General features: G+C 37.5%; 1 protein-coding gene across 2 annotated transcripts in view; it reads left to right on the top strand.

Moving 5' to 3' along the window:
• chp (leucine rich repeat containing G protein-coupled receptor chaoptin) overlaps window positions 1-21,836 on the top strand; it is a 68,918-nt gene that overhangs the window by 6,019 nt on the left and 41,063 nt on the right. For both annotated transcript variants that reach the window (XM_073959981.1, XM_073959982.1), the window contains exons 2-5: window positions 9,636-9,869; window positions 9,939-10,005; window positions 10,088-10,734; window positions 10,936-11,111. In XM_073959981.1, coding sequence (XP_073816082.1) covers window positions 9,636-9,869; window positions 9,939-10,005; window positions 10,088-10,734; window positions 10,936-11,111 — 1,124 coding nt within the window. The remainder of the gene's footprint in view (window positions 1-9,635; window positions 9,870-9,938; window positions 10,006-10,087; window positions 10,735-10,935; window positions 11,112-21,836) is intronic.

The following is a 21,836-nucleotide window of genomic DNA, read 5'->3' as shown; positions in this document are numbered from 1 at the left end:
TTTCGAAATTGTCGTTGTAGCACTTCTACTTCTACGATCGCCACTTTGTTGGCAGCCATGTCTGTCTTCTGTAGGGAGACCACCCTACCATTTCGAAATTGTCGTTATAGCACTTCTACTGGTGTGTTACCTATGAACACGGACAAACATTTTGTTTCAAATTGACAGTTCCCTAACTCTGGGATTGTTATGGTTGATTCGGCGAAGCTCATTCCGCTCTAGTCCCCCGGCTGATGCAGCCGATAACTCTCGGCCGGTATTATTTGATTTAAACTGTTCGATTATCGTTTCACAATGTTTACTGAAGCTAGTCTCCTGGTCCTTTATACACCAAACAAAATGTTCTTTTCTCGAATTGCAGGGGGTAGAAAATACCAAGTAACGCATAGTAGTGGCAATTAGGGGGGTCCTAGTGACCTAAAACACTCTAATAAATATCTTGCAGTCTGAAGTCCAAGTTTGAAGTATTTTACTGTTACTAACACAATGTATCAACCGAATTTGGTGTTATCCGGTACCAGGAGTTCTTATTGATTAGTTGACTAGATATCACGACACAACAAAGTTAAGTTTAGAACTAAGTTGTAGCTAAAGTGTTGTTGTTTATGTGCAAAAATTTTCAGTATTGGTCTACGATTTGGTGTAGTTCATATAAGATTTGTATCTCAAGTTATTTTATAACATAACATAACGTTTTTCTACAGGATTACCTTTTATATTTTGGGTTTCAGTGCGGGGAAAATCTCCACGTTTTGGTCCATCATAAGTGTGTACTAAAACATAATCATTTATTTAAGTGAATACACTAACAGGGTTTCTATCACGAGTTTTCAGTGCGGATCCCAGTTAACATGATAATAGCACAGCAAACACAATGTCGGACGTCCGACGCGTCTGCTCAAAGTCTGAAGTTTTTTTCGACGCGTCTGACCGACTTCGATCCGAACTCTGTCCGACTAGTCTAACGAAGGGAATTTTTTTATTTTCTCTTCTGCTGCTTTGGCAAAATTCAGTGTAAATCAGCCATGCACGCGTCTTTACGAAAAAGTTAACTACAACTCTCTTTCCCATACAAAAACCCAAAATAGCATTCTCTTCTTGTGCACCATTGGTGTAAATAAGCAGAGAGAAAAGAATTTTACATATTGCGGACAAATTGTAAATGTGTAGTTGTTGATGTGCCGACGTTGATGAAGTACGAACGAAAAAATGAGTGCTCGAGTTTTATTTTCTGTATCGGAGAACAAATTTGGTTATGCGTGTTGATAAATGATATGAATGATAGTTTAAAGATCATTCATAGCGAACGGTTGTATACACTATTTCGTGGAAAATCATATGTTTTATATACAGTTAGACAACAAACATATTGCAAAGGCCAACATTGTAAAAAATTTCATATTAATTGTGCGTTTATGGCAAGAAATTATGTAAAAACAAGTAAGCAAAGGCTATAGTCGGACGGGGCCGACCATGTGATACCCTACACCACAACCTCTAGGAATTAGCTATGTGCAACCGCTATGCACGCGGAATGTCCGGTCAACGGTGGCAAAATACCCCTTAGTAATGTTGGCGATATTTTCTGAGAATTTCATCCATGAAAAACGTCTCTACAAGTGGCAACTTAGGACACGCTGCTCGGACTCGGCGATAAAAACTAGGCCACATATCAATAACTTAATATGAATCCATTGATATAAGAGAAGCCTCCCTTCTCTCTACTGGATGTTTGTGGAACAATTATATAAGTTATACATTTCTAAAATATATTCAAAAATTGAAAACTTCACATTGATTAGCCCCTCATGCTACATCTACAAAAAGTTTGAGAATTATTTTTCGGATTTATAATTTAGTTGGAGCTTTTGGACCATTATCTCAGGAAGTATGGACTTACCCCGGAAAATTGTCCCGTTGCAATAAGGACCGTGAAAAGAACCTTCTTCAAAAAAATTGAAATAGATCCGATACGAGTCCTCAAACTGCACTTCTCCCAAATTTTGTGTGGGAGGTACTCGAAGGACAGGACCGATATAGTCCATATTCCAACCTTATACATGATTGGATGAAATACTACGATGCAAAGTTTGTACCAATCAGAAAATTGCCTTGAGAGTTATCTTGCGGATTTGCCATTTTCGGCATAATATCAAGAAGTATGGACTTCGTAAAGGAGGCCGCAAAAACAATCTGCTGAAAAAAATTCAAAACGATTCGAGAGGACTCTTAAATTTTACTTTTCCGAATTTTGTGTGGGAGGTGCCCGAAGGTGTGGACAGATATGGTCTTACCCGATCTATATCTGGAAGGAATAATAATATATGGAACGTGTGGACCAAATTGATTGCTCACTTCAACCGTTACCATTCACAGAATTTTTCGAAAAAAATTTTGAACTTTTGTGGGGGAGGTGTGGACTTATATATCCTATAATCGAACTTAAACTAAGTTTGGGCAAAATATTACAAAGTATAAAATTTCGTTCGAATTGGTAGATCCGTTCGAGAGTTATCGTGCGCACCAGCCAGCTAGACAGTAAAACAAATTGTCTGAAACGAATTTCGTCCAAACATACTTGGGGTCTAAAACCATTATTTCAATGAGACACATCTTTGGTCGTATTTTGTATGTATCCCCTTTACCAAAATTCCTGAGGTATAAAATCGGAGGCGAGGCGACCCCATACTGCAATATTTGTATAAAAAATCCAATTGGACAGCTGAACTGAAAATAGAAACAATTTGTAGCATGGGAGGAAATTGTGGTTCTCTACACATAACCCATATATATTAGGCAGTAGGTCCATTATCTAGCAGACACGTTATTGCAATTTGCATCAGGGGGAAAGGTCAGTAGTTATTTTTCCATATGTAGGCTACTTTGCCGGTATATGCCCTACAGGGATTAAAATATGGACCAAAAATAAAATTTGTATATTTTTCATACAAAAGTAATGGTCTATGTCACCCGCTAAACAATATCAGATCATCATTCAAAATTATAGGCATTTTCTTCAACCTAAACTCTTACCTCGTTCAAAATTTCGTGACTATTGAGCTATAATTACCCAAACCCGACCTCCATACAAAATTTCGTGACGATGGCGGCCTGGAGTTTGATTACAATTTGCAATGTACAGACGGACACACATCTCAAAATCGCTTTATCTCGTCGAGATATGAAGATTGGTATACCACATTGGGGGTCTCCAACGAATATTTCGCGGTGTTACATGAATTTTTCCCAAAACAAACTTATAATACCCTATCCACATAGTGGTGTAGGGTATAACAAGTAAAACATCGTTAAGTTCGCCAAGGCCGAACTTTTTATACCCCATAACATACTCTGAGCTAATATGGAATTATTAGTTTTCTTTCTGTTACTCGACAACTAAAACCCCTAAATGCCAAATTATTGCTAATTCGGCCAGAACATGTGGATAAAAAACGTCAAAATACTGGAAATCGGGCGGTACCGTTATATGGGGTCTATACCAAAACGTGGACCTATATAGCCCATCTTCGAATTTGTCTAAGTTCAGACCAAAAACCTATGTGTACACAATTTCAGCATTGTAGGACGACTCGTTCGGAACATAGCGTGATTACAACAAACGCACGGACGGACATAGCTAAATCGACTTAGAATTTTACGCTGATCAATAATATATACTTTATAGGGTCGCAAATGATTATTTCGATGAGTTACAAACGGAATGACAAACTTAATATACCCTCCATATTATGGTGGAGGGTATAAAAAATAATTAAAATTAAAGTTTTCTCTTAGCCTCAGTAAGTTCAGTATGTAAAACTCACCCTTCAAAAATAAGTAAAATCGTTATTTATAGTAGATATGTCGGAAACGAGAGCATGAATTTATTGTATAGAGAATATGTAAGAATAATTTACATAACAGCTATACCAAATTTAAGTCGTGACGTACAAAAATATTCACCTACCTACCACAACAACGCTCTCTGAGCGTCCGTATTACTCAAATACGTTGAATCCGAAATCCCATTTAATAAAACACAAAAACCGTGACTGAATCTTTATTAAATGTTTCCATTCGTAAAACAAATATTTTTCCTTTGCAATAAATTGTATTTCATGTTTTGTTGGGCTTTTGTTTTCAAAATACAAAACACACACATACATACAATAACATATCGTACGTTCTGTCAAAGTTGAAAATGTTCAACTTACAAAAAGTATACCCTCGACGTATTTCGGTAGTTCTCATAATGCCTTGTTCGACTGACGGTGTTTCGCTCTCTATTCGTTGTTCGACCCCAAATTACGATGCAATTACTTCATTTCCCATACAAAATATTGAGAACGAACAACGATTTGTGTACATTGTTCAATTTAAATTACTCTCAGAACGACGATAAAATATGTCCCATCTCTAACAAATGAGAGAATTTATCGAAATAAATTAATTATGACAGGAACAATACAAAATTTAAAAATTTATTAAAAACCCAAACATTTTTAGAAAAACTGTAAAATATGAATGAAAAGTAAAAGGTTTAACGACTAGTATTCATTCAAATCATAACAAATTGTGTCTTCTCTTTCATTGCACTTGCATTTCTTGTCCATCGTTTCAAATTCGCGTACAAATTTAGAAACAAAAATCAAATACCTGCCGGAAAGTCTGTATACCAAAAAGTTATTTTGGCAGGTCTCTCTCTCGTTAATTTTCAAAATAGAAACATTTGAAAATATACTGAAAACACCAAAATTGTGGGAAAAAATAGAAAACATGAATGAAACTAATATAACTTAATATTAAATAGATATCTGAAAGAATGACAAGTATTTTTTCAGTTCATATAAATTAACTTTACTCGTCTTTTGGCTGAAACTTTCTTTAAAATCAGTAAACAAAAACTATGAAAATATGAATCATGTTGCTATGAATTGTGTACCATGTCGTATGAATGGGTTAATTCGTGTACGTAATTATGAGAACGAACGACGTTATTCAAATGGTGGTATGAACATGGCATAAGAATACATGTGTTCTACTTTTTCACCACACACGCCCTGGGTAGACGTCCGTATATAGGTATGGGCCTAAAACAAAAATATATTTTAACTTGTTTCATCATTTAAGGGCAATTCATATTCGAACACCTTAAGGCACTACATTTTTCATTTTTTGACGGATTTTTTTTTAGGTAAAATGCTATTTTTTGTACTTCAATATCCTTGTGGAGGCCTCTGATGTTCAGAAACATAAAATTTAGCAAAGTTAACGTTGGGAATTTTTTAAATGCTACCAGCTCATGAGAATTTAAGCCTGTCTAAGTGGAGGACATTTCCCAAAATTTTTTCTTAAGTGCAGTTTAAGACCTGTTCGAGAATCGTTTGTATATTTTTACCGAAAGGACTTATTATTTTCCAGTTTAAAACTATATAATATTTTTCGTTAAATCCATGCTTCCTGACATAATAGTCCAAAAGCTCTAAGAAAACTAAAGTGCCTAATGGGCAGGACACTATCGAAGGGAGTGATTGATATTGGTCAAACCTTTGTACATTATAGTATTAACAAGTAAAACGGTACCAGTCGGCTTTGCCGACAGAGGATATACCCTCAGCCTGGGTATATTGAAACAATTTTTTTCCCCAAAAACCTATGTCTTCTTCTTTATTTGCATATTCGATCTCTGAATACAAGCGACCAATACAATTATATATAATTATCTGTTACAAATTTTAAGGTATGTTCATTTATTTTCCATGATCTCCATAAAAGCGTCTCTATTTCTGGCTTCACTCAGTAGGGTTGAGATATTTCCAATGCCGGTCCAATTAAGAATATTGTCAATCCATGATATTTCTTTCCGTCCTCTGGATGGCTTCCCTTCTATTGTTCCAGTGATTATGGTTTGGAGCAGTTTGTATTTTGCGTTCCTCATTACATGTCCAAGATATGACGTTTTTCTTCTTTTTATTGTTCCAATGAGTTCCCGTTGACGGTTAACCCTTGAGAGAACCACTGAATTTGGTGCTAATTGTGTCCATGGCATTTTTAGGATACGGCGGTAGATCCACATTTCAAAGGCTTCCAATTTCTTTATTTCAGCGGTTTTTAGTGTCCATACTACTGAGCCGTACAGCAGAACCGACCAGACATAAGTTTTACTAAATCGTATTTTTGTTTCCATGTTTATGTCATGACTACATAAAATATTTTTTATATTTGAAAAATGCATATCTTGCCATTTCAATTCTGCATCGTATTTCTTTCGAGTTGTCCCAGTTTTCATTTATTTTGACGCCAAGATATTTAAAGTACTGTACTTTGTCGATATGTGTATTATTTATATATATTTCGGTTGTACTTTGGTTTCTAGACCTGGTTATCACCATATATGTATTTAATTTTTGTTATATTAATCTTTAACGCATACTTTTCGCTATAGGAATTTAGCCGAGTCAAAAGAAATTGTAGTTCTGATACACTACTCGCAAATAAAGTGGTATCATCTGCATATCTGATATTGTATACGTATATATACGCCTTTACGAGCGTTGGACATTGATTCTTCAAAAATTCTTTCGGCATAGATATCGAATAATAATGGCGACAATATGCAACCCTGTCTAACTCCTTTCGATATTGCAATGCATTCTGACAGTTCTCCATTATTGTCGACTTGTGCTGTTTGGTTCCAATATAATTGCTTGATGCATTGTAATTCTTTTCCTTGAATGCCAATAGATGTGAGGATTTCCACAATTTTGTCATGTTGTACGGTGTCGAAGGCTTTTTCGTAATCCACAAAACATAGGTAAACATCTTTATGTACATTTCTGTATTAACACCTGAATAGAGAGTAGGGCTTCTCTTGTACCCATGCCTTCTTTAAATCCAAATTGAGATAGTTCCATGGCTTCTTCACATTTTTTATAAATTCTGGGGTGAATAATTTTTAGAAAAATTTTGAGAGCGTGGCTCTTTAAACTTATAAGTCTGTAGTCGCTACATGGTCTTGTATTTAGCGGTTTTTAAAAAATTTTGGGCGTTTGAACCGACAAAAATGTTGATTAGAATTAAAGATCAAAAGTTTTGCGGAGGAGATACTAAAAAGAATGGATCTACATTGACCATTATGGAAGTGGATCTACAGCCACTACATATGGCGCCATAGGGGTTTTCCACCCTCCGGGCTGTTTGCTCAAGAAGTATGGACTTGCCCCTAAAAACCGTTTACCATCGTAATTGAAGCAGCGAATGCAAGTTGCTTCAACAAAAATCAAAGTAATTCGATAGCAGGTCCTAAAGTGAACTTATCCGAAATTTTGTGTGGGAGGTACCGGATGGAGTGGACAAATATAATCCATATTTGAACCTGATCTATATGTAGTAAATATATTAGTATGTGTAAAGTATGGACCAATTCGGTCACTCCCTTCAAGAGTTACCGTACGAACAAATTTTCCGAACATTTTTGAACTTTTGTGGGGGAGGTACCTGAAGGAGCGGACCGATATGGCTTATCTTCGAACTTAAACTATGTTTGGACAAAATATTACTAAGGCCAAATTTTGGAACGAATGGGCAGATCCGTTCGAGAGTTATCTTGCGCTCCAACCACCTCACACGGTGTCATAGGGGTTTTTTTTGCAATTTTCAGGCTATTTTCTCAGGAAGTATGGACTTACCCCTGATGGAACTTGTACCGTCGTATGGGGGAAAGTGAATAAAAGTTGCTAAAATAAAAATTAAAGCGATTCGAGAGATGGTCCAAAACTGAACTTTTCCGAAATTTTGTGTGGGAGGTACGGAATGGAGTGGACCGATTGAGTCCATATTGAAACCTTATTTAAGTCTGGTACACATTTTACGAAGGGCAAAGTATGGACCAAATCGGTTACTCCCTTCAAGAGCTATCGTGCGCATAGTTTTATTATATTTTATTCCGCTGTTTGATGGATTTGATCTTGCGAACTTCTGATTTGTAGCCGAACACACTACACACTAGGCCACGCGTACGAATATTAAGGGTTGTTTTAAAGCTAACATGTGCACCACCAGCTGTTCTTTGTTTTTTTGAAATTTTGCCTTTTTAGGGCGAAGATCATTTTTAATGATTTTTGTTAATTTTCTCGTTTAGAGTTAAGCTTGATGATCTGAAATTATTTGCAAGTGAAAAAGGAAAGCCAAGGACTCGAACCCACATAGTCACCAAATTACGTTACCTGGTTTCGTTGGTGGTAAAGCAAATCTTCGGACGTATCGACTATGTAATGGCTTCTCTGTCCTAGAACTTATCGTTTTTCAAATGCAAATGTGTTTTTGTACATTAACGCGGATACTTGGCCACAGAAATGTATTTTCTTCATATCAAACGGTTTTTGCGCTGACTTTGAAGTTATGAGTTTTGGCTTTGAACGCAAACACGCCATGACAACATTTTTTGTTTTGTTTAACAAAAAGTACCCGGCCGGCGGTGACACACAACCCTCTGATTTGTAGTCGGACACACACGCTCTGTGCCACCGTTCTCAGAACATAGTATGGAGTAACATAAGTAGTTATTTCTGCTTAAGTTACTTTGTAATGGGTTACAGCAGTTAGTCCTCGCGGCTCATATTACGGCAGTATAATTTTGTCGGGGTAAGTCCATACTGACTGGGATAATTACACAAAAGGGAGCTATCGATTTGGTACAATCTTTGGATATCGAAATCCTTCTTCCAAACTTTCGTCAAATTCGAAGATGGGCTGCATTGGTCAACTTCTTCCGGTACCTCCCCAACAAAAGTTCAAACATTAGACTTAAGGACATGTTCAGATTTGTTCACGCATAAATTTTAAACTTAATTTCGGAGTTTCGGATGGTTCTCTATAGGAAAAGCCTACTGATACTTTTTGCTTTATTTTTTTCTGAAAATTCGCTTCCGCTCTCTTCTTCTTCCGTCTATCACAACATGATCAATATGTTTCTGGTATGAAGGCATGCACGTGGTCTTGTGTATGCCGAGGCGTTGGACGCTGTTGCTGCTTGCTTGCTTCTGATAAAAGAATAAAAAAGAAAAGGACAACCCAGTATAATAACAGACGTTTGGTAGTAGTTAGAACGAATTTGTATTCGAATCGTTTTAGTGAAACAGGCCATAAAATAAATATACAAATTTGTACATTCATTAGCCAAAATTTTATGTTTGCAGTCTTAAAAATAATTTGAAAATGTAAGCATTTCCGCAATTTTTTTTATTTTTATTATGTCAGAAATGAAGCAGGAAAGCAAGACAACCAGGCGAGGCAGCTTATGTACCCAGGCCTTTAGAGCTTTTGTGTTACATATTATCTCAGGAAGCATCGACTTACCCACGAAAAATATATCATTGTAAATAGGACCATAAGTACTACCTTCTGTAGAAAACTAAACTAAAACTATTATTTCGAAGAGGCACATTTTTGATGGTATTGTATGCCCTCTTTAGGCATAAGACTGAGGTGAACATTGTTGTGAAAATGTAATAGTAACAGAAAATAGATTAAAATATCTATCTAAAATTTAGGTTTATTTAAATATGTATGTATTTCAACCGTTGCTACATTTTTCTATGGAAAATTTATGTCTTTTCGATTTTTTCTCCCTATAGGAATTCTTTTTTAAATTCGGTTACGTCTTTTTGATTGTAACCCTATTAATAATGATATGGATGTCCTTGGCACGGGGTTTACATTATAATCATCGCGAAATGGAAGAAATGCGATATCCGCCATGTGCCTACAACGCACTTTGTACGTGTTCAAAGTCATCAACAGATTTAGGGATAGTCCATTGTAAAAATGTACCATTCCCCGCACTGCCACGAATGGTTAATCAATCAAAGGTAAGTTAAGCTACGTTTTATTAGGATGTTAAAGACATAATTTTGAATAAAATATATTCGATTCCAAAGGTTTTCATGCTGCACATGGAAAATACAGGGTTACGAGAAATCGAGCCATATTTTTTACAATCAACAGGTAAGGATTAATTTCAGAACTTTTGGTTGCAACATTCCATCTCCATATTATTCTCTCTTTCTCTGTCTGTCTGTCATTGTAGGCATGTACCGTTTAAAAATCTCGGGGAATCACTTAACCGAAGTACCAGATGATGCGTTTACCGGACTGGAACGTTCACTGTGGGAACTAATACTGCCACAAAATGATCTGGTGGAAATACCATCAAAATCATTTCGACACTTACAAAAACTACGTCATTTAGATTTGAGTCATAATCACATTACACACATACAACACGATTCATTTCGTGGCCTAGAGGATTCATTGCAAACCCTTCTGCTTGGCGATAACTGTATATCGACCCTACAGCCGCATAGTTTTTCGGGTCTATTGATATTGGAAACTTTGGATTTGAGTGGCAACAATTTATTTGAAATTGATCCTAATGTCTTTGTGGATGGTATGCCGAGGCTAATGAAATTAATGTTAACCGATAATATACTCTCAGAGATACCCTATGATGCATTGGGTCCATTGAAAAGTTTACGTACACTGGACATATCGCACAATGTGATATGGTCGCTGAGCGGTAATGAAACGTATGAAATAAAGGCCAACGCAAAGCTTAATTTGGACAATTTACATTTGGAATATAATAATATAAGTATGTTGCCACCGAATTCATTTAAATATTTTGAAATTGTTAATCGAACATTTTTGGATGGTAATCCAATACACACAATGAAGGTGAGTGCAACAGAAAAAAAACAAAAATTTCATTTGTAAATGTGTATGGTTTTGTCTCTAATTGGCTTTAACAAGTAGAATTCTACATTCATTGTATGGTGTTTTGAAAGCGTCGTATTGAAAATTCCTAATTCAATTATGTTTTTAAGTGTTTCTTGTTATTATCTTTCTTGTGATTTTTTTGAACTCAAAACAATTTAGGATGACGCTTTCAAACCTGCCAAAATTCGTGAGATTTATATGCGCTATTGTGGCCTGACGGAAATTTCACCCATGGCCTTTGACAGTTTAACGAGCAGTCTACAAATTTTGGATCTTTCCGGCAATAATTTGACACATTTACATCACAAACTATTCAATAAGTTTGATGTTTTGCGGTAAGTAGAAGAAGGTGTTAAAACATTTTTTCAAATTTTTTTAAACCAGTAATGGGATTCTGTAGCATTTTTTTGGTAAAACCACTATGCAGAATTATGAATGAAAGATTTAAATAAAAGTTGACATACCTGTTGCTATCGGTAGAGCTTAGCGACTACTTTATTTTGATAGCTAAATTACTATTGTATCGTGGAAGGGTTGAAATAATACATGCGTTGTTACTATTCAGTACGTTTATTTAACAAGAGATAACTTACGACTAACCCCCTGTTTTTGTAAAAGTTTTTATTTTTCTCACACGAACTGTCAAATTTTGTAGATCGAATTACTCACCTCAGGGCAAATGTAGAGCTCTGATTTTTAAAAGAGGATTTCTTAACTATATATGGAACGCGTATACGAAAAATTAGGTCCGTATGTCATCTGGGGGCTGAGCTATGGATGCCTAAATTATTACGAATATAGACGAACGAACAAAAAATAGTTACAAAAACAGGGGGTAAGAAAAAGGAATGAACAATGGCATTATTAATATAAAATAGTCTCCCACGCTTAATTGAGATCAATAAAAAGTATTTCATTAATAGAAAATGTAAGATATGAAATTGAAAGCTTTGTTCCAGAACCTGCAAGAAGCTACTATTTTTTACTACGATAGCATTTCTCCCTTTATGTTATCGGAAAAAATAGTAAAAATTAGTAGATTCTTGCAGTTCTGGAACAGACCAGAAATTTGACATTTGAATTTGAAAAAAGTGAATTGAGCTACATACATATATGGTCTGTTCCAGTACTGCAAGAATCTACTAATTTCTACTATTTTTTTTTCGATAACATAAACGAAAAAAATGTTATCGTAGTAAGAAATAGTAGCCTCTTGCAGGATCTGGAACAGCGCAATAAATATATTAAACGATATCTTTGACCCCAGAGGTTGATTTTGTGATTCCATCGGTGGGTGATCTGGTGTAGGTACTTGAGGTTCTCGAGAATTTGTATTATCTTGAAAGGATGGTTGAGACGAATTTTAAATATTGTCTTGAGATTGAGTAGTTGAATTCTGTGTAGTAGATTATTGGATGTCTGGCCTATTGTCTTGATGTATAGATGTGTGGAGGTTGATCTTGAGATAGTGTAGATGTATGTTGAGTAGCTGGTCTATTTTTTTTTTGAGATGGTTGAAGATTTGCTTGTGTTGGTGCTTAAATGGTTGATCTATTTTTATTTTAATTTTGATATTGTTGGTTTGCTGGAATTGTATGATATTGATGTCTATTGTGTGGTTGTTCTGTTGAAGTATTCTCTATATCTGGATCGAAATGAATTTTACGTTGCTTTAATAGATCGATATGGCGTTTCAAAACATAGCCATCATCGAGTCTCACGAGATAATACAATTGACCTTTCGATTATTGTACCGGTTTTCCAAACTGTTTTATTATTTTTGATGTGTAGAACCTGAACTCTTCTTCCAACGCTTTTGGTTTGGTTTTAGGACGCGCAGCTACCATTGTTGGCAGCTATTCCACTCGGAGACCTTGAGGTCCATTGTGATCCTCCCTAGGACGCGCAGCTACCATTGTTGGCAGCTATTCCACTCGGAGACCTTGAGGTCCATTGTGATCCTCCCTAAAAAAGGTGTGTTTGGTGATTGGTCTATTGCAGATTCTGAAGTGATGTGTAAGTAAGTAGGTGAACAGGAAGCCGGATAGTTGTTGGATTGGTTATTGCTTGTGGCTGTAGTGTTGTTTAATGTGATGATATGAAAGCGTGTGTAGGTGAGAGGTGGCTGATGGTTATGGATATGGGTGTGTGGTTGCTGAGGTAGTGGTGAGAGCTGCTGTTTTTATACTCATGTGGTGGTGTTTGGTGATTGGTCTGTTGCAGATTCTGGAGTGATGTGTAAGTAAGTAGGTGAACAGGAAGCCGGATAGTTGTTGGATTGATTATTGCTTGTGGATGTAATGTTGTTTTCGGTTTAATGTGATGAATTGAAAAAATGCGTAGGTTAGAGGTGGCTAATGGTTATGGATATGGGTGTGTGGCTGCTGAGGTTGTGGTGAGAGCTGTAGTTTTTATCCTCCTCCAAGCCATGTTCGATTTTTGGCAAATTGGTATATGTAGATGGGATCTATGCCGGAGAAGAAAGTCAGAGTATTTATCTCATATCTACCGAAGAATCGGTGTCTCCTCGTAAGAAGCGAGGTGCACCTACATAGTAGATGTTCGATCGTCTCTGTTTCTTCCGGGTCTTAACATAGCCTACAGTAGTCTACGCTACTCTTGTCCCATCTAGAAAATAGGGATCTGACCATGCTATGACCGGTAATAAGTCCTACAGTGGTCTTTATACCTAACTTATTTGGTGAAAAGATAGAGAGTTGGTTCTGTATTGAGAGTAGCTAGGCCAGATTGCCTTGGATACCTTGCAACCAGGTTTCGTTTGCCATCTTTGCTTACTTTCTCAAGAAAGAAGCCGCGAAGTTTTCGGATGTAGTAGCACTTTGGTGGTCTGGTAGACGACTCTACTGGTAAGTCAGCCGAGTCTTTATTCCCCGCTATATCACTGTGTCCTGGAACCCAGCAAAGATCAACGATATCACGTACTTCAAGTAGAGCGTTTTTGCAGTCAAGGATAGCTTTTGAATTTATGTTTCACGACTTGAGGTCCTTAAGGGTCCCTTGACTATCGACAAATATAGTCACAGGTCCTTCAAGGCTGCTCGCAAGTTCTTTGACCATCTCCACTGCTTTCCTGATGGCAAAAATCTATGCCTGAAAGACGCTGCAATTATCATTGAGTTTGAAGGATTGTTTAATTTGTTAATTCTCGCAGTAGACCCCGGCTCCTGTGCCATTCTCCATCTTGGAGCCGTCTGTATAGATGGCCAGACCGCCAAGAGAAGGATTGCCACTAGACCAGGCATCGCTGCTGGGAATTGCCACGTTTATTGTGTTGAAGTTGAGTGAAGTGGGTATGTAATCACTAATGTGATTGAGACAACTGAACTCAAGTAGTTCGTTAAAAGGATACTCCGACGCTGGAATCGGTTTGGTTGGTTGACACTGTATTGTTGGCTTAATAGCATCTTGAAATTTATTAGTCAAATCTTCTATTGAATGATTGAATCATGTCGTTGTAGAATTGATTGAATAAAAACACTTTTCATCAATAACTTGAAGATTAATTCCTAATCCAATTTCGACCCAATAGTGACTCATACTCATTTGCTACATTTTCCGACCAAATTAGGTGTAATTTGGTATTTGAGGTGGACACAAACATTCTCCACCAAAAATTGTGGACATAGGTCTACGTTTTGATATTGTCCCCATATACGGGACCTCCCAATATACGGTATTGTTAGGATTTTGTCTACATTTTCAGACGAAATAAGCCGAATTTTGGCATAGGAGGTTCTCGTTGGTTATATATCTTCTCCACCAAAAATTGTGAACATAGGTCTACATTTTGATATAGCCACCATATAACTGTACCGACAGATTTTGGCTATTTGGAGGATTTAGACTACTTAAACCACTGATCTAGCGGCGCGAAATTAATAACTTGGAAACGAATGAAGATATCTTTCTGAAATTTTGCACAAACCCAATTTGTGTCTGTGGGTAATTATGGACTAAATATGACCAACATAGGCAAATATTTTGGTATAGCCCCCATATAACGGTACCTCCTGATATTCGATATTTTGAGGATTTAAGCCACCTTTTCCTTCCAAATTAGTTGTAATTTGGTACTTAGGGTTCCTAGTGATCACTAAACCTTTCCACCAAAAATTGTGGACATAGGTCCACGTTTGGGTATAGGCCCCTTTTAAGGTACCTCCCGACTTTCAGTAGTTTGGGGATTTAAAGCTACATTTTCCGACCAAATTAGGTGTAATTTGGTATTTGGGGTTCCCAGTGGACACAAAAATTCTCCACCAAAAATTGCGAATATAGGTCTACATTTTGATATAGCCCCCATATAACTGTACTGACAGATTTTGGATGTTTTGAGGATTTAAGCTATTTTTCAAGACCATTTATCAGCAAGATTTGCAGCTAAATTGTGGTTATTCGGAATCTAGGAAGTCCAATTTAATTAGTAAAAAAAATTGGACGGGACCTCAGTGGACCTTGGTACTTACGCTCCATTCAACAAAAGTATATTGCACTAAAAACATAAAAAAAATAATTATTTTTGAAAATGTATTGCTACATAAGTCCCAATTTACATTGGGCGAGTTTACTTGCGGCAATTGTCATTTTGTTGGAGAGAGAGGTGAGGCATATGGTAACCCTTTGCCTCTCAGCACCCTCTCTCACCAACAAACTGACAATTGCCGCAAGTAAACTCGCCCAATGTAAATTGGGACTTACTATGTAACTTCAGGCCCCAAACATTTTTTTTTTTAAATTTAACTTACACCCTCCGCTATCAATAAAAAATATACTTTGTTTAGTTTTGTTACGAATTTATTAAACATTTAAACAAATATGAAATCAGGTTTTAGCAAAAATTTTGTTAAAATCTGATGCATCAACATTTCTTGCACTTGACAGTTAATAACTGAGTGAATATTTACAACAACAAAAAAGTGAAAACAAAAATTTAGTCAGCAGAGTGTCTGTAATCGATACAATGGAAAACATTTCGCAATTTTATACTTTGATTTTTTGACTTTCGCGCCGCTAGATCAATGGTTTCGACCAGAGTGCGTCGTTTCTATTGGGTCAGACCATCTCACCATAATTATTGCCATCATTAGATTGCCGATTTTATCACCTCTAAACGCCGCACTTTCATCAATCATTGGAAAGCTAATTGGTCCAGTTTCAGAGAGTTCATTAATCAGCGTTTCAGAGGTCTGTCCAACCCTTTTGATGTTTGGTTAGCAGAAAGGACGTTCCGAGACATCATCACTGCTGCAACCGCTCGCCATGTAACTGCTGGTCGAATAACCGGGGTGAGACCAAATATCCTAGCAGAGGCGACGGAATTAGCAAATGAAAGTGATAAGTTTCCCAGTGACCTAAAGTCCGGGACCTTACACTGGAAGTTAACAGGTTGGCCGGTGAACATAAGCGGAACAAGTGGTTAAATCATTTGAAGAGTTGCAACATTGAAGCCGGAATATGTAAATTGTGGGTAATGGTTAAGTTACTCTCGAATTCTGGAAAGAAGAAAGAAAGGACCTCAGTTACGTGGGGCGACGTAACGCTGACTGATCCGAAGAGGTCCGCAAGTTATTTTAATCGATGGTCTGTCGAGCACCACTAGAGCGAAAAAATAGTATTACGCCGCATTTCCTATCCTCCTGTCGAGGAGGAACCACCGCAATTTACAATGGATGATGTGGCGTATGCCATCGGACACGCATATCCATACAGAGTGTTGGGCCTTGTTGGAATCTGAATGGTAATTCCGAAACAGCTGGATGAGCCGGGAGTCGAGAATATCTGCAAAAGTTCTCAATCTGTCGTTAGCCACCTACATCCTTCCCGAAGTCTGGAAAATGGGCATGGTGGTAACGCCACTGAAGGCAGGCAAGGATGCCAGCAAAGGTGAACTGTACAGACCTATTTCCTTTTTGTAGCATGTAGAAAAGACTTTTGTGGCTTATCTCCTCCCCAGCGCCAGAAATAGCTAACCAGTTTCGTAAACTGCATTGCACAATGACATATTAGTCGAGTACTTAATCAGAGCAAGTCGTGTGATAGGGCAGTGTTGGTGGCGCTCGATTTATCAAAAGCCGTCCATCATTCCACGCTGTTTGAGGACGTTGATCAGACTACCCTCCGTCAAAGTTGGAAACGTTGGATAATCAATTACATGTGTGGACGCCAATCGAACGTGAAATTCAAAATTCCAAGCCCCGTAGAATGAAACAGGGAGTTCATCAAGGGGGGTGCTACATACGGAACTCTTTATTCTCTTCCCCTAATGTATTCCATCCCTTCCAGACGGCATTGAGATCGTAACGTATCCGGATGGTTGTACGATCTTGATGTCGGGTACCTTCCCATTATGAAAAGCTGAACACCTATTTGACCGAACTTATCCCCTTTTTCCACCCGAGGATTATGAAAATATCCTAAATCCACATGGTCTGCAGAGGTGAGCACCGAGTTGAATATCATCTTTGATGGTAGCAGAATTCCGACTATTATCTACCTTAACTAATACTAAGGCTCACATTCGTCCGCGCATGCCACAGCTGTTTGTGAGCTGAGATGTGAAACAATTTTCTCAATTGTCTAGCTGGCAGCAATTGGGGTGCTAATAAACAAACCTTGTTGACTACATTTAGCGCGGTAGGTCGGCCTGCGGTAAGCTATGGTCCGCAAATAATATTAAAAACTATCTGAATACCGGCCTGAGAACGGCAACTGTGGACTTCCGGTGTCAGTGGACCATATGCATGAGGATACAAGGATTCTGCCAGTACAGCAACACAATAGCATGCTCTCTTTGCAGTACTTACTCGGGTGTTACCGTCAGATCCACCATATGGTGTCAGAAGGGATCTTCATAATCTAGAAGTCCCATATTAGAAGAGGTAACCCCTAGATCAGCCAGGATATCAAGATTTAAATAGCATTCACACAGATGCAGTTGCAGATACCATAAACTAGTGTGAATGTGGTCCTCGGATAATATCCCCCATCTATCGCAGCTGAGGGGTGTCAGCTGCAACGACAAATCAGAGTAGTTTTGGCTGAACTAAGCTCGCGATTGTGCAGCCGTCTAAACTCTATAGGACAAGAATTGATGACACTATGCAAAACATAGGAGCAGGTTGAATGTTTAGAATGGATTTGGATCAATCTGAAAATTTTTACCACAGGTAGGGCTTGCAGTGCTGATCACGCCAATATATATATCATGGGCAGGATGTCCATTAGACTGGACACAATCGAAATATGTTAACACATGCCACTGGGGCCTCAACATATTCCGATTGTACTCAAACTTTGGCAATCTTAAAATCTAGCAAAACTAAACACTTTAGGGGGTGCCGCATAAAAACAAAAATCCAACATCGATTTTTTAAAACCACCCTAATGTCCATACTTCCCGAGATATAGGCCCCGAAAGTTCAAACAAATCCCTTGGTTTTGACATAATTTTAGTTTAAACCGAAATTTTGTCATATATAGCCTGCCTTTGCCGGGGATTCAAGGTTTTCTCCCATGTATAGGAACAAATCTCGGCTAACGCGACATACTGTACCTTTTCACGCCTCCACACAATTTTAGTAGTTTTGTTCATAATTTAAATGAAATACAAACACTTAAAAGATTGTTGAACTACAGTGAAAAGGGTATTAACGGTCGGTCACGTTACCATTCTTTGCCATAACATTTGTTGTACAGGTGACAATCATTAAAATAAGTCGAGTGTTTTGAGATGGTTACGGAGTATGCGGGTGTGTGTTTATGTGTTACAAATCCGTACTCATCAATGTTTATTATTTGCAAATTCGTACATTGGCCTGAGACTAGGCCTGCCTCATTACAGCTGTGGAGTGTTTTTCTTTCTATTGTCTTTGTTTTGTAAGCCGATTTCGTCACTTAGCCATTTAAAAATAGAGGAGGCATCGTATGTTCGAAGGAATATGGAAATATTGATGTTGAAAAAGAAGGAAAATATGTGACGGCAGTGTAACGACAGACACATTCACCGATGTATAGACGGTTCCAGTAAAAAAATTAATCTAGTTTCCACATGATACCGGTCGCATTGTTGAATGTTGTCTTACTTACCACCACAACCATTCTCTATCACGTTTTTGTTTCTATTTTCTTTCTTTTCTTTGCTTGCGTAGTATGGCTTCTTCTTATGGACCTACAATTGCATATTAGCCTTTTTCCCCCAACAATATTGTCTACAATGGTTAAATTCAATTTTACCGATTTGTTTTAACGAAATATTGAGACTAATTTAAATGTGTAGTTAATTAGTGTAACTGGGTTGGATTAGTTAAATATGTTAACGGTTGATTGACTGCCGGATTGCAAAATTTTTAATAGAAAAAATCTTCCATTGCTGTACAACAAGATATGTATACATATGCTCAGCAACGATATAATTTATATTTTAGTAATTCTTTCAGAATTCGAACATAGCTGGTCTAGGTAGCTGGTGTTTATCTGCCGCTACACGCAGAAATGGAATATGGTCAGGTAAAAAATACTTTGAGAGATTAATATGTTATTGTAACTAAATAGAAATATATATTGTTACTGCAACCAAATATTTTTGATATGACCATATTCAATTTGTGGCGTTTGTATCCTTATGAAAACTGTGTTATTGGCTTGTTGATCTGTTGATCTCTTCATGAAGATCATAAATATATTTTCTGATACGACGAGGCGGGAAGTCATATCCACAATGTGATAGATGTGTCCATGGTAACTCCCAAGCCGATAATGCAACTTAAGTAAAGCCCTGTTCCAGAATTTGCAAACATCTACTAGTTTTGCCAGTTTTGGGAAAAAAGTCTCCGTACTAAAAAAAGTAGCAAAACATCGCACCCTCATTTAAAATGATATAAACATAAATGGTTATTTATTTATGGCTGTTTTAACATCACATGAGTTATAACGTAGCCTAATCACAAAGACTTTTTACAAAGTTTCTCCATTCTGCTCTATTTCGTAATCCATTAAACGATTTGGACGTTTCTTTACATATTGTTCTGCGCCATGTTGTATTAGGCCTTCCTCTCTTCCGTGTACCCTGTGGATTCCATTCCAGTAGTGGAATTCTGTAACTCATTTTTCGATTTACCGACAAATATCGGTAAAATTAAAATGCTTATAATTTCGGTAATTAACGAAAATTCTCGGTAAGTTAACAACCAAACTAAAGTTGTTGATAAATTCTACCGATAGCAACAATGTTGTCAACTTTTATTGATACTTTTCATTCATAATTTTGCGATTTAATATTACCGATTTTTGTCGGTAGCCCAAAAAATGGGTTACAGAATTCCACAACAGAGCAGCATGTGTAACGTCGGCATTCGACTTTCGTAAGATGTGTTCGAGCCATTGGTATTTCCTTCTGCGTATTTCTACGTCGCTTACTGTCTGCTGTGTAACCGGCCACAGGCGTTCGTTGCTTATCACTCTTGGCCACTATATGTTGCGGAGGCATCTGTTTATATATGTATGTACATATATTTGGAAATTATTTGTGACATTTTGAATATTTTAAGTTTTGTTGTTATTTTGTTGCTCGGTAGATGCAAAAACTCCTTTTGCTTTACGTGTTTAACCCTGCGTTTACAAATGCCGGTATTGGCAAGACAATAGCAAAAATACAAACCTTTTTCACAAATACATTGATACATTTTTAAATATGTGTAGAGAAAAATATGAATGTATTGGTGAAAATGGTTTGTAACTTAGCTATTGTCTTGCCAATACTGCTGTCTGTGTGTAAACGCCTAGTTAGATGCTGCCAAGATATTCAAAATTATCAACATTCTCCACTTCGCCGTTGTTGATAAAAAATGGTGAATTATTATTTTTGTCGATTCGCATAATTTTAATTAATTTTCAATCCAATTTTGTTAGCCTCCTGTGAAGTTTCAGAGATCTGTGATTGCATATCTTGATGTCTGGATGCAAGTAGAACTATGTCGTCAGTGTATTCGAGAGCAGGCAGGTTGTTGAATCTCCAGGATAGGCTAGGTTTGGGGATGTGCAGCCACTAATTTGTGACTGCGTCACTCGAAGACCTTCCGGTAAATTGTGATCATCCGGGGGGGGGGAAGTATGAAAGAAGTAATTAAGTAGAAAATTTTAGAAGGGAAAAATAGTTATAAAGAAGGAAAGGTTTGGGTGGTGATGGTTGGTAGAATACTTGAAATACGGTTCACGTGTTCAGGTTGCGGTGCCCCAGCCACTTCAGATTTCTGATGATGTTGTAGAGTACAGCACGTTCCACAGTTGAATAGAAGGTTAGACACGGTGGAAAGTGATATGACTCCCGTCATTACTCTAACATCAGCTTTACTCAGGTTCAACAGAGAATTCGTTCTTTTGACTGGAAGAGAAGACCAAATGGATCTTGCCACAATGCACCTATGTTCATTATGCCATAATTCACTGGCTCTTTCGTCAGAGAACGTTTCAATTCTTTGGAAAAAGTGACAAATGGGTGGTTTGATGGAGTCAGCGATTGCTAGATTTGTAGAATGCGATGCTCGTCTAGCTAATTCATCTGCTCTTTCATTACCAATATAGTCGCGGTGTCCTGGTACCCAGCATAGCCGAAAGCCGTAAGTTAGCGTTCCCAAGGCTGATCTACACTTAAGGACGACATCTGACTTGATGTTGCAGGATTTGATGGCTTTAAGAGCCGCCTGACTATCCCCAAAGATAGTCACCGGTTCAAAGATTTCTGCATCCAAACTTTTTATCAATTCCGCTGCCTTCCAAATCGCGAAGATTTCAGCCTGGAAGACACTACAGTTGCTATCTAGCCTGTAAGCGTACTCAAGAGATAGCTTTTTACAGTAGACGCCATCCCCCGTACCTTCCTCCATCTTGGAACCGTCTGTATAGAAAGCCAGACCGTCCAGAGGGGGGTTACTGCGGTTCCAGTCGTCCCTACTAGGTATAACGACATCTACATCGTCAAATCTCAGGACTGGTGATATATAGTCCCTCAGTTTTCCGCGTTGGTTCACATTGATACCTGCTAC

The sequence above is a fragment of the Musca autumnalis genome, unplaced genomic scaffold (genome assembly GCF_047663935.1).
Source record: "Musca autumnalis isolate F117 unplaced genomic scaffold, ASM4766393v1 scaffold_1, whole genome shotgun sequence".
Classification (NCBI taxonomy): domain Eukaryota; kingdom Metazoa; phylum Arthropoda; class Insecta; order Diptera; family Muscidae; genus Musca; species Musca autumnalis.
This window is presented reverse-complemented; position numbering and strand designations above follow the sequence as displayed.